Here is a 19063-nt window from a genome sequence, read left to right as displayed (position 1 = left end):
CTTCAATTTCTTGTCCTAGCAGTCAGCAGGGTTTTTTGTTTTTTTTTTTTTTAATGGACAAGATAAACCTTTTTACAAGGATAACAGAGAAACACTCAAAAAACTCAACATAAATTCCACAAAAAGCTCTACAAAAATTCCACTAAAAATCCAAAATTTTAATATTGAAACAACAACCCTTTTTTACAAAGAGACTTTATAGGTTGAGTGTATGTATTCACAAAAGTGACAAACTAAGGCATATACTCCATAGCCGTGTTTGTAAAAGAAAAACTCTGGAAAGCTATGTGACTCGATCTCATGTAAATCTTGTCAAGCTACAGCCAGTACAAATTTTAAACATTTTAATTACTTTTGCATGTAATGGACTGTCAGTTTATATAGTTACCATGAAAGATGAGATTAATTAATTTCAAATCACTGCAACAAATACTCTAGTAAGAGCATGAAGCTTAAACAGTATTTTAAAGTGCTCATTAGAAACTGAACATTTCAATTAAGAAATGTTAAAGATATTACATTCCTTACATATCAAGTCCAAAGGTACAATATGTACACAATCTACCATCTTGTCTTTTACAAACAGGAAATAATTTATCTGTGTATCTCAAACATGACTAGTAGCCGAAGGGAAGCTGAAAGACTATTTTGATTTGGCCAGAAAAACAACAAAAAGAAAACCCAGAACAGTTATCCCACACATACAGCTATCAGAATTCTGTATCCCAAGCACTGCCATTTTGGCCAATCTACTTGTCTAATTCTCTTTACACCTACTCACGAAGCACCTGCCAGTACATTCCCAGTAAAAAATTACAGCATCTCTCTTGTGGCAGAATTGCTTGGGTCTCTAGAACTGGCAAGGCTGCTGTTAAAGAGAAAATGTAATTCAACAGAACAAATATGCCCTGCAATACCACAGTTTGCAAAGAGAAAAGAACTTCGAACTAGACAGATCATCATACAACAAAAATTTGGACAATTTTTAGTTTTAATTTTTGAATCAACTGTAGAGCTTATTAAAAAATAAGACAAAACTGATTAAGAGGCATTTGCAACAAATTTAAAAGCCTACATCATCTTTCTTATAAAGCCCTAACCAGTCCCTTTCAATCCATAGACACAGTACGTTTGCTAGTCGAGTCTTGTCCTGACAGCAACTAATCAAACTTCTCCATCCACTACAAGTTTTATGTGACTTTGACTTAACAGTTTTGCAGCATGTGGTATTACCCTGTGCACAGGTTAAGCCTGTTTCACAAAGGACTAGTACGAGGTACTGTGAAATGTTAGCATTGTGCATCATTTTAATCCCCATAGCGCACATGCTTTTCAATAATCCCCTTCAAAGTACGACATAACAAATTTTCAAAGATACAAACAACCATAAAACACAAACCCCAAGTTCATTAAACCACAATAAAAATATTTACCTTCCTGTCATTTTTTCATTTCTCAGCTGCCATGAACGGCAACATTTTGTCTTTTCAGACTTTGCAACTGGACTTTGTCCTTTTCAGACAAAGTGTATAGCCACTCACATACAGTAAGATGATTACAGTAAAATCAAAACCCACAAAATAAAGTAATAGTGAACATTCCATAAGCAGATTTTTAGCTTTTGGTAAACATTTCTGCTAGGCTAAAGTCAAAAGTATGCTGTACAAAATGATGTTAACATCCACAATAATAAGCTTTGTTTAGCTTAGCTTCAGCTTAGTGTGTAGCCAGCCTAAACTACGCAATTTCTTAAAACAGATAAGACAGAAGATTGTAAAGCTCTATTTCTTCTCTACTTGTACCCATTAGCAGATTCTTCCCTTGCAAAACATTCATGTGAAAAAAATTTACTGTGGCACTCAGTTGAATTACAAAACACACATGTACGGGCAACAAGTGGCGTCAAGGTGATAAACGACTCATTGGACTGCTTTCTTCTCCACCTGCAGCAAGCTTGAGCGTTGTGAGCTTACGAGGGGGATGCTGAGGACTCTTACGAAGGTTGTCGTCCATCTGCAGAGAAACAATGAGAGCCGGATCTGGCAACAGCAGAATATAGATTATACGATTAGTCTTATTTGTCAGGGCTGCCATCATTAATACTGGGTTGGTGTATGTTTACTGTCAGGACCAGCCACAACTGGTGCTTTGGTTTCTTTCCACTCCCAAACAGATGCTTGTGTTAGAGCTGCTATTCATTTCCTTACATATGGTACATCAAACCCAGGGCAACTGGATGTGCTTCTGCTCAAGTCATTTGGTCAAGATTACTGAAGGAAGCAACACAGATTCTAAGAGGTCATAAATTGTACAATAGCCAAATGCTGCTAGAAGGCAGATCAAGAGTCAAACTGCTATCAATGGATGCTTCTGTATATTCAGTACCAAGCAAGAATAATTTTTTTCACATCAGAAATGCTTGGGAGATGCTGACTGAATTTGTATTAGTGACACATTTCAGAAAGTACTTAATAAAGAACTTGTGATAAGACCTTTTCAAAGACAGGTTAAAATTAATCCCTGAATATAAACAATTCACATTTTCATAGGAAATCCATCTAATGCCCTATGCGTAATGTGGTCTCAAAAAGTTTCACCTGGTACAGAATAAAAGACAGCACAGGGCAGATCTGCAGAGGCTGCCTGGTCTATTCCATTTCCTCAAGGCAGGTCTATTCCATTTCCTCAATCATGCCTGACAAATGTCTATGTAACCCATTGTTTAAAACATCCACAGCCACACTTCACTGCCAGAAAGAGCATCAATACCTAATGCTATAGAAGCTGATCACAGTTTCTATTTCACACACTGGTTTTTGTCAGGAAGAAATGCCTTCTACCCTTTCAGTTAAAATGTTCTATCTGCATGAAAAGGCTAATTCTTCACAAGTATTTTTCAGGTAAGTTGTATAGCTTTTGGCAGGTGCTGAGTGACAGCCTTAGAAACAAGGAACATAGGAAAAACAGCTAGATGTAGAACAAGCAGGAGAAGAGTGACTGCTGCTTAGATACTACAGCATGCAGCTGGGAGCAAGGAAAGCTGGTGATCAGTCTTAATGTGCAGGACCATGTCCGGGTTTTGACCAACACATTTGCCTCCTCCTTTGCTGAATGTGCGCTTGCAGAAAGATACCACTCCTTTGTTGGTGTGCACACCTGCAAGACAATGTTCTTTTGGTTGTATTAAAAATTCTTATCTAAGTGCAAGGCTTCATTAATTCCTCCTTCGAAATCGTGTAATATTCTTCCCACCTCTCTACAAAATGTAATTCACTAGAAAAGAAATAATTAAAATAAAGTCCACTGTATAGTTGCAATTGCCATGCAAAGGTATCTGTGAACAAGTAACAACAACAAAGCAGCAAAATTAAAGATACTGAAGTAAAAGTAACCTTTTCAATCAAGTTGGATTCCTTATTTACAAGCTGTGTGAGTTTCTGCAGATTAGCATCTGCTGTATCCTGTCCAGCTGGAGAATAGCCTGGAGAGTGAAGGCAGAAAGATGAAGAGTGAAAAGGTATTTACAAAAGCTTTTAAATTATTAAAAAATAAACTCACATTGGAGAGAGAGTTCACACACTATTTTTATGCAAAGAAGAATTTAAGTGGAAAAGCCATTCCATGTGAGAAAATCAGGAGTACTAAGCGTGAGCCATATGCCAATGCTTGACAGAATCTAAAACTGAGTATTGACACTTGCTTTTGATTTTGAATCCTTTCTGCTCAACTTTAAAAGTTTCTCCACTTCGCCACAGAAAGTCTAGCATAAACTACATGAAATCTAATGTGCCTTGGTTCACAAATGGAACCCTAGAGTACTAATCCCAACACAAGTATAGATAACAAAAAGGATAAAAGAATCACAACTTGCCTGAGACAGTTAACCTGAAGTAGCAAGTTAGAATATCATCACAAAATCGACACAGATTGGGAAGCTGTTTCAAATGCTCTTGCAACTGTACTCTGGGGAAGCACACTTTATAAATTGGTGCAAGGAAGCCAAACACGAAGGCATCCAAGGTGGTAGGCCTAAAAAGAGTAACACAAGAAAACACTGAAGTGATTCAAGGTAAGACTTTTAAGATTTCCACAACCTAGTTTTCCATGTATGTCAAACACAACTCGGGACAGAATACAGTCAGCTCTTCTGTCATTCCACCTTTGCCTATCAACCTGATAAATGCTTTGTACCAACTATCTACTCCTTTCAGCATCTCTTAACTAGAGACATGCTGGCAAGCTGAAACAGTAATGTCAGCATTAAAACATAGTCATGCTATCCTAAACAAGACACTCTAAAACACCTTTCTGGCACCACAAAAGTCACACTGGGGACCAGGACCCTCTCATGGAGTGGTCCAACTTCAACAGCTAAAGAAGGGATCATTTTTGGCTCTATGTTGTCCCTATCTGCTTCCTGTTCTGCACACATACCACAGGAATAGTGTTCCTGGACCTACACCTTCCTCCCATGAGGGCAGAGTACTAACACCTCAGCCTAAAGCATTTTTTTCTACATACAAAGCTACGAGGTGACATTCAGTGGCTAGAAAGTGTTCCCCAGTGCACCTTACATTTTCTTAGCAGCCGTGGGCAGCATTTCCCTTGCTGTGGAAAAAAGCAGGATAAGGGAGACATCACATTGAGTCAGTCCAACTATGTCATTTGTGCCCTGTTTGCTCATTCAGATGAGCAACTTGGAAGCACTTTTAACATCCCAGCAGGTTAAAAAAAAAAAAGTTCAAGTGTTCAGAGACTGGTGTGGTACCTTTTCTATTAATCATTCACCAAAACAATTTTTAAAAATCACACTCACGTATCTCCAAAGAAAAACTGAGCTGTTCCCAATCTCTTCGACAGGAGATTTAGGCACTCCTTGGCATCCCTGTATATCTGATGAGACACAAGACTGTCTAAGAGCCCTAGGTGTAGCCAGGCTGCACAGCACCATTCATCATTTGAAAGTGTGCTAGACTGTTTCAGTTCTTGTCTTTGACAGAACCACCTTACGAATTCCTTAATGCACAACACATACCTGTGCTTCCACTTCAGTGAGACTGTAGAGTGGAGGTCCTCCCTTGGTCAGCAAGATCCTGTTCAGCGCTTCCCTGGACATCTTTCCAGGCAGATACAAACTCAGTGGGAAGGCAATCTTTGAGGCAAACCATGGCTTTGTCACACTGCAGTAATTTTCAGCCTCAATCCAGAAAGTGTGCAGCTGTATCAACATGAAGAAAAATATAACTGAAATCTGAATGACATGAGTAGACATCTCATGAAACTTCATGTGCAAGACAATCTCGCTCAGAAAAGCAGAAGAACCAGGAATTATTGTAATTTAGGCCTACCAGGCTCTGTAAAGGAATACACTAATCCTCTGAGTATAGGAGTATATAAGTAAGGCAATAGTTACGTTCAAAATAAAGAAAAACACAAAAGACATTATGGAGAACTATATGCATCTGCATAAAATTACATGTGTACTATCTATGTACAGATACAGTGTATGTACACACACACACACACACAATCTTGTAACTATATTACAAAAAAGTTGCACACATATAGCAACAGGTTTGAACTTCCTGGAATTTTGTTTTGAAATTTTATAGAAATCTTAAAATAAAAGATACTATGAAATTATGAATTTGAAACCAGGGTCAGCTGAAAAGGCTAGCTTATGATATAATCTGTACAAAATGAAGCCAAAGTCATTCAGTCACTCAGTGTCTGTGGGTTTTATAGCGCTAATGTAGTTACACCGAAATGGTGTAAAGGGCAAATGGCCATGCCTTATTTAGAACTGAAAAATTAAGCTCCTGATGGGCATTTTCATTAATCAAAAATTTTAATTCAACAGTTCAAAAGGCTTCCAGTTGTGTGTCTCACATCAGACACATCTTAATCAAAGGTTTTTCAGGAAATCAAATGAAACAAAACATGGCCACAATAAGGTATTTTCAGGCTACTGTTTCCCAAAGACCAACAGAAAAAAAAGATCTAAAAGAAAAAAATCTTCTAGGTATACTTTTAAAATGTCTTTCATAAATCTACTATTATTACTTGGCACTCCACAAACACACACTTCTCTCCTTTTCAGAAGTTGCTAGGCAGTATTTCCAAAAAATAGACTAACAAAGCAACTATGTTCCAGCCAGGGCTGTGCTGAGAGACTGTAATGTCTCTCATGCTGGGCACCTCTTTCAGCATTCAATTCCAAATATTCTGACCATTACAAAGTATTTATTAATATTTACCAGAGCAGGAAGCAGTTTCTCTTCAAGTAGTGCAATATATGCCAGTGTATCAGCTCCTTGTTTTGCAGACAAATCATAATCAGCATTGTATTTCTACAAATTTAAAAAAAAAAAAACCCAAACCAAAAATATAGTCTTACACAGAACTTTCAAAAAACACGATCAATGCAAAGTTACTTCAAACTTAAGAGCTATCAAGGCAGTAAATATATAAACAATTTTTGGGACAGAAAGCATGCACTCACTAGAATTTTCCTTCTTCAGGTCAACTCTGCCAAACCCTGTTGCTTCTTGCTTTTCCAGTTTCCCATTCCTAGAGCTTTGGGCCCTCCTATTTCCAAAATAACCCTTGTATCTCCTTCCTATTTGTTTCCAAGCAAATGTCCAGCGATACAGAGGCAATTTTTCAACACTCAGGGATATAGAAAACCTCTGGTAAGTCTCCATTGTTATTTCTGAAGAAGCATCTGACACTTCAGCAGGTGTAAGCATAAAATAAAAAGCATGCATTCCCCTATTTTGCATTCTAGAAGTTAAGAAACTGGATGCTAACAATGTAAGGGATCAAATATGCCGCTAAATTAATGCAGTTAGTGACGGATCTTTTAATTCTAACACTGGATTCTTCTAAGATACATTATAAGGATTGGTAAATTTTGGGGGAAGTGAGTAGATTTGCTACATTAATTTAGAAACAAAGGGCCAGTGCTGATACTTGGACATCTGGAAAGTAAGCATGTAACTGTTTAACATAAAGAGGGTTTTTCCCCCCAACATTATGGAACCTTTGTTATTCACATGAATATCGAATTCAAATTCAATCCAAATGAATCTGAAACTTCAGAATTTCAAATAAACTGTCTAAAATTCCATCTCAAATGCAGTTTTCAGATTCTGTTTTTCCCCATGAAGGTTTGAAGTTTCACTAACATGGCATTCGTCAGATCATCTGACCAGACAGGAAGTGCATTTCTCATGTAAAAGCAGAACAGTGGGCTAGAGGACCATCTTAGGAATAAAAAGATGATGCCACTGTTTATTAGGTATCTTTATACTTTGTGAAAAGAAGAAATTGCACAGCTTTATTCTTTGTGTACAAAACATTAAGAGTCCTACAAAAGCCAAGGAAGAGGCAATAACCTGGTGTGCATCAAGAAATGCCTGCAGACATTTTTATGTTACAAGCTATAGAAAAAATACAGAGATTAAAAACAACATTGTATGTATTATCTTTGAAAAAATGAGCACTGGGAAATGACCCATTTAAACTGTTAGCGTAAACTATGATATCCTATGCAAAGTCATAATGACATCGAAAGTGTTATAATTACAAGCAGGGTGATCAGTAAGAAACTGCTCGATTTAGGACAGTTTGACATCCTTTTCAATTTAAATTTTTTCATGTTTATTTTTAAATCTTTCACTCAACTAATGATCAAACTTTTAAAGAGCAATTTCTTATCCACCATTTTGCAATTCTCATGCATGTATGAAAAACTGAAAAACATTGGGTCTGAACTAAATTCCAGGTTTTTGGAAGCCTGTATCAGTGTACAAAGGAGACACGCAAGAGTCACTGCAAGGCAAAGAAAACAAATCTTTTTGAAAGAGACTTACCTGCTTTCTTAAGAAGTTCAGTATTTTTGCTGGCTGAGAAATAACAATGTCTTCTGATACCAGGACTGGTAGATCTTCTAGAAGGCATAAATAATACAGTCAACAATTTGTATGGATGAGTTTTAGCATAAATAGAAAGCAATCAGTCACTTTATGTACTTTCCTTTTCTCAACAGCTTGCTCTGATTTTCCTAACATGCAAACATAAACATAAAATTTTACATAGCAGGGGAGTTCCACCAAGGTTACAAATACTCTTAGTCTATTGTGGCCTTTACTAATAAGAAGACATTAAAAAGGGCAACATCAAGTCAGACTGAAGCCAATGTTTTTTGCTAGGTGTCCAATACTTTGACAGCTAGGCTACTTGTCTGGATTTCAGATGTTCATTTTAAGATAAAAGTTCCAACTAAGTCCAACTGCTCTCTCAATTCATTCACCTCTGAGCCTCTTTTCAATTTTTCCTCTGTCCCTCCCCTCCAAATCCATTTTAACCACCTTTTTTCTCTAGCCTTGCTACAACCAGTACCCAAGCTACCACTGCATAACCATGAATCAGTCAAAGAACTACATACTTCCCCTCTCTCAGTAGTTGACTGGACAGCCTTTAGTCATCAAACTGCATGATCAAAGCATGTAGAGTGCAAAGTATGTGTAACAGGGGCTATTTTACAGCATATTCACAACATAACTGCCACAACACGCCCAACAGGACAGTGCTAAATAATATTAAAATATCAATTATCACCAACACTTACTCTTAGACTGCTTTCTTAATTTATTTTATGTATTTTCCTTATGAGGATAGCCACCAAATTTCTAGCAAGTCCACCCAACCAGTTCTTGGTATTTCCCCCTAACAGAAAACACACTGAAAAGCAAGAACCAAAGGCTCAACTTCTGTATGAATACAGTATTGCCTGAACTGACAATGTGGTTACGTGTGACAGAGGACTTTAAGCCTGCAGTGATTTTACCTCTCCGAAATACACCAAGACAATAACTGCTGAGCAAACAAATAAGCAATGAATAGAAGCATCCAAAACAAAAAATTCCTCTCTGACAGCTTACCTTCACCTTTTATCAGTCAAACCCTCTAACTCAGCACAGCACTAAACATCCCAGGTGGTGTAAGCTGTACTTGCTGAGGCTCACATTCCACTTTCAACTGTACCAAACCGTTAAGCTACAGGTAACCAAAGAGCTCTCCCATACACAAGTCTAGTTACTACTAATTTATAAATATGCAAAGTGCAAAAAGCTCACAAATTTGCTTTCACTATACCATCAATTCAGACTGCCTGACGGAAACAGCTACATACTTGGCGTTACTGCTTTGTTAACTGTCTGCCGCTTCACCCATACACATTTTGATAAATTGTCCTCTGAAGCACTTCATTTATGACTTGCATTATTTTATTCTCACAAATTCATCACACTTGATCCTGTGAAGTCATTTAACTGAGGGAGACTGCACTCATGAACACAAACCCAACGCAAACACAGAAAATGGAACCCACATTTGTATCGCGGCTGTGATTAAAATAATGAAGGCTGCAAAGACGATACCTTTCGGAGCTCTCCAGGAGTTATTTACAGTATTCACTGTCACGGGAGCCCCAGAAAATTTGGCATAAGCCTGCAATAAAGATTGGAGCGCAGGGGAGAAAACCTGTCACAATGTGCAAGAAAAGCGTAAGACAGGGCTTTAAAAGTTGTGTTAAACACCTTCGTGCACTGAAGACCAACCACCAGCAGGTGCAAGACGGTTTTCGGTCGGGCTTCATTGCCCTAACGCGGCTCCAGGCAACACTGGGCAGAGGCCCCGCAGCCCCCGGGAAGGAAGGCAGCGGCCTCGGGAAGGGCTCGGCGTTCCCGGGAAGGACGGCAGCGTTGTCGGCGTCTCCCGTCGGGAACGAGCCAGGGCCGCGCCGCGGGCCCAGCATCGCGCCTCCCACCCCCGGCCTCTCCCGGGGCAAGGAGGAGCCCCGCAGATGTCCGTGCGGGCGGCAAGCAAGCCCCGGGGCGCCGCCGCTCCCTCCCTTCCCCCCGGGCCGGGTGGTGGCCGCCGCCCGTTACCATGACGGTGAGACACTCCGGGTGCAGGGACGGCAGCCCCCAGTCTCCTCCCCAGCAGCTCAGCTCCATGGGAGCCGCCATCTTGTCCGCCGCGCCGGCCGGGAGCGCGGCGCTGCTTCCCCGCATGGCGGCGCCCAAGCGCCCGCGGCCGCTGGCTGGGGGAGGGAGGAGGCGCTGAGGGCGGAGGGCCGGGGACAGCGCCGGGCGGGACAGGGCTGCGGGTCCTTGTGCTCCCGGCCGCCGCTGGCCGGGCTCGAGGAGTCACAGTCACCGAATCAGTTGGAGTGGGTAAGGCCGCTGAGGTCATCGAGTCCGACTTGTGGCCGAACACCATGTCAACCAGACCATGGCACCAAGTGGCACATCTGGACTTTCCTTAAACACCTCCAGGGATAGTGACTCCACCACATCCCTGGGCAGCCCATTCCAGTGTCTAATCACCCTTTCTGTGAAGAAATTCTTCCAGATGTCCAACCCAAAGCTCCCCTGTCACAGCTTAAAATTACGTCCTCATACTACCCACATCCCTTCCCATAAGGCCTACTCCTGCCTGGCTACAGCCTCCTTTCAGGTAGTTGTACAAAGTGATAAGGTCTCCCATGAGCCTCTTCCTTTTCACAGGGCTAAACAAACTCAGCTCTCTCAGCCCCTCCCCACAGGACTCGTGCTCCAGACCCTTTCACAGCTCCATTGCCCTTCTCTGGACTTGCTCCAGCACCTCAATGTCCTTGAACTATGTCCTCTTGTCCTGTCACTTCTTGCCTGGGAGGAGAGGCCTACCCCTACCTGGCTACAAAGTCCTTTCGGGTTGTATCCAGGTGGGGGTCAGCCTTTTGGGAAGGGACATGGGTGGCCAGTACCTGTGATCCTATGGGGAAATGCCACAGCTGTAGTCCTCTTGAAACACTTTTGGTACTGTCTGGCTGAACCCTCACCCTCCAGCCCTGACACTGCACACGGAGTTGGGACTTTTCATGGGAGCAAAAAAAAATGGTGGCTCTCAATCAACTGTGAAAAGCAATCATTAGCAATTTGGCTCTAAAAACAAGGAGCTCTGATCACATGTTACCAGTTTTGACTAGGTTATAATGATAATCCATTCAGTGTGGTTTTAACTGCAGACCTTTAAAGGCATCGAGTTGTCAGCTGTTTGTTCCAGAGCTCGTGCAGACGTGCCACAGCACATCTAAATGCTAAGTCAAGTTTCCATGCTTCCCATGAAAGGAAAAAATACCACACACCAATTAAAAAAAACCTCCTGCACTACCACCCTTATTCAGGTCTTCTATGCATAAGGAGGAGAGTAAGGGTAGAGCTTCACTTTTCCTTTACCCCTCCCAGATCCACAATTTCAGATTCACCTGAAATTTGTGGAGGAAAGTGTCATGATAAAAACTTACGCCACAGATCTGAGGTCATTCTGTTCCATTTGATGAGGAACATGGAAGAAGAAATACATATCCACTTTTTTCCTCAGAAAAACATACCACTGACAGTGTTAACAGAAGCTTTTTTTTTTTTTTTTAAATGTTACATTTTTCCCTCTAAAGACTTATTTAAGGTACATACTTTTAAGGATATTTTTTATGTCTTTTCCTCCCTACAGGTAGGCACCAGCTAACTTCTTCTCAGTCTGTCCAGGTACTTTGCTTTGGTCTGTTCACCATGTGAACTGAGATGCACTGAGATGCAAAGCTCTGAAAGGGAATGGTGGATGCTAGCAGCTGTGATCCCAAAGATCTATTTCATTAAGGAGTATTTTACAAAGGGCTCAATACTTACATCAGCCCTGTTTAGTATCTTTGTTGATGACCTGTGCAAGAGGATTGAATGCGCCTTCAGGCAGTTTGCAGATGACACCAAGCTGGGTGGGAGTGCTGATCTACTGGAGGGCAGGAAGGCTCTGCAGAGGGATCTGGACAGGCTGGATCATGGGCTGAGGCCGATGGTGTGAGGTTCAACAAGGGCCAGTGCCAGGTCCTGCTCTTGGGTCACAACAACCCCAGGCAGTGCCACAGGCTGGGGCAGAGTGGCTGGAAAGGGCCCACAGGAAAAGGACCTGGGGGTGCTGGTGACAGCGACTGAACGTGAGCCAGGGTGTGCCCAGGTGGCCAAGAAGGCCAATGGCATCCTGGCCTGGATCAGCAACAGTGTGGCCAGCAGGACCAGGGCAGGGATTGTCCCCCTGTACTTGGCACTGGTGTGGCCACACCTCAAATTCTGTGTCCAATTTTGGGTCCTTCACTACAGGAAGGTCATTTTGGTGCTGGAGTGTGTCCAGAGAAGGGCAATGGAGCTGGTGAAGGGTCTGGACGACCCTATGAGGAGTGGCTGAAGGAGCTGGGGGTGTTTAGCCTGGAGAAAAAGAGGCTCAGGGGGGACCTTATCACTCCGCAAGTACCTGAAAGGATGCTATAGATGGGTAGGGTTCAAGTTTTTTCTCCCAAGTTAGAAGTGATAAGACAAGAGGAAATGGCTTCAAGTTGGACTAGGGAAGGTTTGTATTAGACATTATGAAAAATTTCTTCACAGAAAGGGTTGTCAAGCATTGGAACAGGCTGCCCAGCAAAGTGGTTGGAGTCACCATTCCTGGAACTGTTGAGGACACATTTTAGTGGTGAATATGGTGGTGGTGCTGGGTTGATTGTTAGACTCGATGAACTTAGAGGTCTTATTTTAAGAAAAACCTAACCATTCTATGACCCATCATATGGCTTTTCTTAAGATAGCTACAGGAAGGCTTAGGAGGTAAATAGGGAAGTAAGCTTTGCATTGCATTCAGGCCCAACTTATCTCTGTGTTGTTGTGGAGTCCGGAGCAAAGATAAAAAAAGAGGCACTGTACCTTTCCTCCCCCATGTCAGGAACTTTTTTCCTCTTGGTTGCCTAAGTGGAATTCCTATCAGAGTAAATGAAAAGTAAATAGGTGCACTGAAGATGGATATATGACTTGACTTGAAAAAGTGGAGCTTCAATTTGTGTTTTGGAAAAGCAAAAATTCTTTTGAAACCTGTCTTTGAAACTTGAAACCCTTGAAACCAACTTTTTTTTTTTTTTTTTTTTTTTTTTTTAATGAAGCAGGATCAAAACCAGCAATGTTGACATAAATAGGAAAGGATGTGGTTTAGAGCTGATATTTCCCTTGTCTTAAGATTTCTGTATCTTAATTGCCCATGAATCCTGATTTTTAATCATCCATATAATTCCATGAAAACAGTGAATCTCCTGATGCATATTAGGAACAAAACATGAAAGGTGAATTAAGCAGCAGGGTTCTTTTCTATTTCCCTTACACCATTATTTGGAATTTGAACAAGTCACAGACACTTCTGTAAAGCAAAATCTGTTATGTTTGCAGCCTGTCTGTATTCTGTATGCTTAAAATCTTATCAAATTACATAATCAGGTCAAAAAAAGTGATCAAGGTTTTTTTGCAGATTCTATATAAAAATATTATAGTCACATACTTATGACTTCCTTACAAAATGTGACTGACACTATGAAAGTTTCTTGGAGACACAATTCATTAATCATGTTTTGATTCTTTCTTCTTATTTAACCTCCAGTAAGCTGGAGTTTATACTTCAGAGAATACACAAGAGTGAAAAGGCAATTGCTACTATTCTATTGTTTTTATTTAAAAATGTTGATTATAAGGTCTAATAGCCCCTTTTAGACAGCAGATAAACATTCTACTTTTGGAAATCCCTTAAAGAAGATTGTGATTGAGCACAAAATCCCCTTTAGTCTGTAACATATTCCAACAATAAAACTCAGCATGAAAATGAAAACTGGAAAAATTGCAGTGACCTTTACATGTACTAAGTTCATCTAAACATGGACTTAAGCTTCTGTTCATACACCCTGTGAACCAGTTCCCTTCTGTCACATTGTATTGTGCTGCATGGTCTGTTTGCCAAACATTGCCTCCATGTGCATTCTTTGTGAGTAAGCACAAAGAATAAGCAGATACAGAGCAAGAACAGAATATGGCCCGCACAAATCTAATGCTAACAAATATATAATACTACAAAAAAAATCCTCCTCCTGTAGGGCTGGTCAGCACCAGTGCAAGAGACTCCTCTGTAGTTAAATCAGAAGTGAGGAATGGTAATTTATAATTATTTAATATATATTTTTGTCAGATAAGGAAATCTTTCAAGAAAACACTTAATGTTTTGATAAACTCAAACTCAATAAACTCAAAGTACATAATAAATGGCTGCAAATTACTGATGGTGTTCCTTTTAGGCAAAAGAAAACCTTTACTATCCTTTTCTCTCTTCTTTTTTTTTTTTTTTTTGTCCAGAACTATGATTTTTCAGACTTTCATTGTGTTTTTCTGTCATGCACTTAAGTATATGTTTGCAAAAAATGCTCTTTGTTGAGTCAAGGCTTTTCCTTAATAAGCAGTAGAACATCATCAGTGCTGCTCTAGATCCATGTATTAGCCTCTGCAGCATCTGTACTGTCTCCCCACGCTTTAGGCTGGGGACAAATTCTGAACTAAGACTTCTTTTTAAGGAGCTTGTGACACTTGAAGTCCCTCCTTTTCTTGTTCCATCTTCTTGCCTCTTGCTTACCCCTTTTAGCCTCCCTTTTTTCCCTGCTCCACAGCACTCTGCACCTGATGATCTGTTTTTCTCACTCCCCTGTGCAGCTCTCGGCACTACCATGTCATCCTGTCACTTCCACTGCAGGGGCAAGGATGTGGGAGTGAAGCTGTGGTGTTTCTTGTTGTGTGTGGACATATACAGAGGAGCAGTAGGGTGAGGAGAAGGAGGTATAGCACCATGCTGTGACACAGTGGATGTGGTAGAGCACCCTTCTGCCTGGCAATGGGCAGAGGAAGAAATGGGCAACTTAAGGAGCAGGTCAACACTGCTAACACGAATAAGCTAAGAAGTAAGGGTGTGTTACAGGGTATATGCCATGTGGGGAGGGCAATTAGAGGGTATGTGAATATAGGCCAGCTGAAAGTATCTGAAAATCTGACTGGGCTTTTGTTGGCGAGCAGCCCACAGCCATGCTCTATGTGGTGTAGAGCTGCTCGGGCAGCCCCTTCGAAGTGCACGCAGCCCCCACCCTGCAGCGTGCTGTGTCTTGCCTTACACACAATGAGCCCCCCAAGGGCTGTTCTCTGTGGTGCTTGTTAGATGTATGCACCAAGCTGATGAGACTGAACATTAATCAACACTACTTTGCTCACTTTAACATAAACTTTCCTTTCTATTGTTGCCCTACTTTTTGTGATGTAAATAATATCAGACAGCTCCAACTTTTCCAACTGAGTGTGGATAGCAAGCTGCGATGGGGCCAAGCAGGGCTTCCTGGATTTCTGACATGACAGAGGTTCATCAGCAGGGCTGATGCACACAGGGAGGTACAGGACCAAGAGCACTGTGCAGCAGGACGGGAAGCCCACAATGTGTTTGGGTTTCTCACTTGCTCCCTTTCTCCTGTACTTTCTTAACATCAGCAGTGCAGAGGCTAGAATTTTCTGAAGTAGAGGACAAGCAATGGGGTAATGATATCCTAAGGGAACACACAATGCTCAAAATTGTCACAGTTGAAAGAAGAAGGTTTTTGTAAAATTGACTTTGGCTAAGTTATTGAGTTTGGGAGCTTGCTAAGACAAACAGCCTTTTCACATAGTCTCCATCTGGTCAGTTTGAGCACTCTCAATGCTTCTGAGCTCTTTAAATGAAATAAAGGAGCAGATGATATAGTCTTCATTTTGCCAGTCAGAGTCTTCTAGAAACCAAATTTGCCCCAGTCTGCAATCTGCACGACCCCTTTTAGTGACACTCTTCAGTCAGGAAAAGTGGAGTATTTAAATTCCTACCAAGACCAAGTCTTCACACCAGAGCATCCACATTTGTTTTGACTTTGGGTATGCATGAGAGAGAATCTGTTCTACTACATGTTAAACCTTACATGTGGACACTCAACACCTGACTGCAGAGCAGGCAGAGAAATTTGTGAGGGGGCTTTGCAAAGACAACAGCTGTATTATTGTCAGAAGACACAAAGAAATGCATGGTAACCATTTGGTGAACATAGAAAGGGAGGTAAGAAAGACTTTAAAGTAAAATGGTTCCAACCTCAAAGTTAAGCATCCTGCAGTCAGCAGGACTGGGTGGATAGAGCTGCATTATCTTCGTGCTTCTGACACTCTTCTACATCCCTCACCAGGCTGGTGGTTCTCTGAAAGGCTGCTTGAAACAGCACTGGACTTGCTGTCCCTCCTGAACTTACAGAACTCTTACCTGGCTCTTAAAGCACACCCAGTTTACTTTTGGGGCCATCTTCTTGTGACTGGTAATAAACATACCTGCTTATTAACCACTGGACTTCATGATCTTAAAGGTCTTTTCCTACCTAACCAATTCTGCAACTATTAATTTAAAGCCATTAAAAACACTTCAATTTCCAGGACTCCTCAAAGGGCAAACTCCAGCCACGGTCCCCACAGGTGTTGATTTTGGGGGGCGTCGCCAGGATGTCCGGCTTTGTCCGAGCCACCTCCACTAGTGCCGGTTCCCGGCTCGGGACCCGACGGCGCGCTCCCTCCTCATCCACCCCAGCACTCGGCCATCCCCCGCCGTGGCCCCCGCCCGCCTTCCGGGGGGAGCCCCGGCCAATGGCCCGCCGCCTGCCGCCGGCCGTGCCCGGCCCCGGGGCCGCCCCCCGTTAAACGGCGGGGTCCGGCGTGGAGTGGCGGCCGTCCCTCGCCGCCCTGCCCGGCCCGCGGCCGCCATGGGGTGCGAGCGCGGCGCCGCGCTGCTGCTGCTGCCGCTCGCCCTGCAGCTGTGCCCGGGCCGCGCCGCCGCGCCCGCCCCCCGAGGTAAGGGTCCCGCGCCCCGGGATGGAGCGCGCTCTCCTTTTCCCTCTGGCTCTGGGCTTGCAGTGTCCCGTCTCCTGCCCTCCGCCGGGAACTCTGCCTGGCAGCGAAAGGGAACACCTCTGCAGGTGCCAGGGAAGCTGGAGCCGTGGCGGGCAGCGGGAGCCGCGGCGGACAGCGGGAGCCGTGGATGCCCGTCGGGGCGCAGAGCCCGCCCGCGGAGCCGCCCCGCCGCCGCACTGCCCCGCCGGACTAGCGGTGGGGACTGGAGGAGATGGCGGTGTAGCCGCTGTCAGTCGCCTCCATGCAGCTTGCAAAAGGTGTTTTTGTAGGTGTGCTGGTAGGTGCGTGGAGCATCTGAATAGCCCTTTCTCGGCTGGAAGTTCTCCTAAATGAGAAGTGAATTTCTAAGCAGTGAAAACTCTTTGGGAAAACTCTATGACATAGTAAAGTTCGTAGGAAAACTCATACTTCTAAACCCAGCATTGCTGTGGCAATATTATGCACGTAGTAAGTCAGGAGACGCTGTATTTTAGAGCTTGAGTTAAGTGGGTGGTATCGCTCTGCGGTAGCAGCTTGTGAGTGGAACCAGCCCGGCTGCCGAGTGCAGCAGTTAGTGCAACTTCGTGCTACTCCAGGAGCATTAAAGCTGCTTGTGATTTTTCGCTACATTTTTAACCCCCTCCACTGCCTTACAGAATGATGTTTGACACTTAAATCGGTTATTACTTAAGCAGATCTAAAAGACAGCCAATCACAACAATACAGCTGCATTTCCAAAAGCCTTTGTTGAAGACCTTTATGATGTAAAAACATTTCAGAAAATTGTTGTAATGACAAGTGGCGTATTACCAAATTAAAAAAACAAGACAGATTTCTAACTTGTCAGGGGCAGCAGCCAGTGAAAAACTCCACTCTTAACAAGGGACGCTTCTTTGGGTCAGTGGGAAATTGTTGTGGCAGGGGTTAGGATTTCACTCCAGGTGTCTAAGTCATTAATAATTACCTTGAAAAGTGCTGAACAGCAGTGGAGCAGTGTTTACATTTACAGTTATGATTAGATGTCACCAGAGAACAGCCTTGGGTGGTCTTAAAAAGCTGGTGTGACATGGCAACAGAGTTAGGGGAAAGAAGGGGTGTTTTGAGTTCCATGCTCTCCTGTGTTACTAATTTCACTCCTTCATGCCTCCTCGTCCTAGCACTTCCCATCACATCTTCTAGCTCTCATCTGAAAAGCTAGCCTTGATGGTTTTGGGCAGATTTCCAAAGCGGGTTTTGCCACTGTCTCACCATGTAGCTCATCCCTTGTTAGCATTTGGCTAGGAGGGTGAACAACTCTATTCTAAAATCCCCAGAAGGAAGGCAGAGGAGAGAATTCCTGATCTGTCTCACAAGCAGGCTCAGTTTAGCCCAGTGGGTATGCGCACTCGTGCTTGAAGGCGTGAAGGCATGTCGGAGTTTTCAATCCATTGCATGGATTGAAACCAGCTGCTTGTGCCTTTCAGCTTTGGCAGTCCTATTCTGTACATTTGCTTTCAAGTCTGCCTTTCCACGGAGAGGAGCAAAGAGATGAGGTTCTTCAAAAAATAAAACATGAAATCTTTGTGGAACTTTTTTTCCCTGTTCCTTCCAAACAAATAATTGTCTCTATAATGGCTAAGAGCTGTCTCTCTCTGCCAACTCTGCTAAGGATGTAAAATGAATTTTCATAACCCACTCATTCTTCTGCTGGCTGCATTTGCTGCCATATGTGCAAGCTGTGCTTAAGGATGGATCTGGTCATGTAGTGCCTCCACATGCTGGTCAGTGAAGATATCCCAGGAAAGGGTTTGATAACATGGTGCTGAAGGATCTGGCTGAAGCACTGTGGTTTGTGGAACACAACTGCCAAACCAATTTGAGTATTCACTTAAATATGCAAATTACAACAATTTCAGTAAATGTTTTTTGTAATGTTAGATGTTTCACAGTATTTAGTCATTACTTTTGTAATATTTTTAAGTGACTCTAGCATTGATTAATGAGTATTGAAGAAGTTGATAGAAGTTCAGCCAATAGACCTTGAACTGGACAAAATATATAGCTATATTTTGTGCTCTCAAAGTCTTTGGTATTGTATTGCGTTGCTCCAGCTGAGGAAACACAGCTCTATTTTATGAATGGTGATTACTTGTAAAGTGCTGTTGTACAGAGCAGTGAGTTGCATTTCAATCTCTTGCATGGGCAGTTGCTTTGCTCTTTCTGCACTAAATGTGATGAAATATCCA

General features: G+C 42.5%; 2 protein-coding genes across 8 annotated transcripts in view; one reads left to right on the top strand and one right to left on the bottom strand.

Moving 5' to 3' along the window:
- Positions 1-137: 137 nt before the first annotated feature.
- Positions 138-10077, bottom strand: MTX3 (metaxin 3). Of its 7 annotated transcripts, none has more exons than XM_042028849.1 (9): positions 9954-10077; positions 9444-9546; positions 7875-7951; positions 6258-6350; positions 5036-5218; positions 4817-4893; positions 3872-4029; positions 3393-3481; positions 138-3156 (listed from the first exon to the last, which is right to left on the bottom strand). In XM_042028849.1, exons 1-9 carry the CDS (start codon positions 10032-10034, stop codon positions 2968-2970), a joined length of 1050 nt encoding a protein of 349 aa, XP_041884783.1. In that variant the 5' UTR covers positions 10035-10077; the 3' UTR covers positions 138-2967. The 7 variants fall into 7 exon arrangements, with proteins under 7 accessions (XP_041884783.1, XP_041884784.1, XP_041884786.1 ...); XM_042028850.1 differs by having other exon boundaries at positions 9444-9513; positions 9954-10075; XM_042028852.1 differs by having other exon boundaries at positions 138-2039; positions 9954-10074.
- A 6619-nt stretch (positions 10078-16696) lies between these two features.
- Positions 16697-19063, top strand: part of THBS4 (thrombospondin 4) — a 40647-nt gene continuing 38280 nt past the window's right edge. Inside the window, exon 1 of the mRNA XM_042028845.1 lies at positions 16697-16799. Coding sequence (XP_041884779.1) covers positions 16712-16799 — 88 coding nt within the window. The 5' untranslated portion in view covers positions 16697-16711. The remainder of the gene's footprint in view (positions 16800-19063) is intronic.

This window comes from Corvus kubaryi, unplaced genomic scaffold (assembly GCF_017639235.1).
Source record: "Corvus kubaryi isolate FWS band 111438036 unplaced genomic scaffold, C.kubaryi_AGA036_p1.0 37308, whole genome shotgun sequence".
NCBI classification, from domain to species: domain Eukaryota; kingdom Metazoa; phylum Chordata; class Aves; order Passeriformes; family Corvidae; genus Corvus; species Corvus kubaryi.
This window is presented reverse-complemented; position numbering and strand designations above follow the sequence as displayed.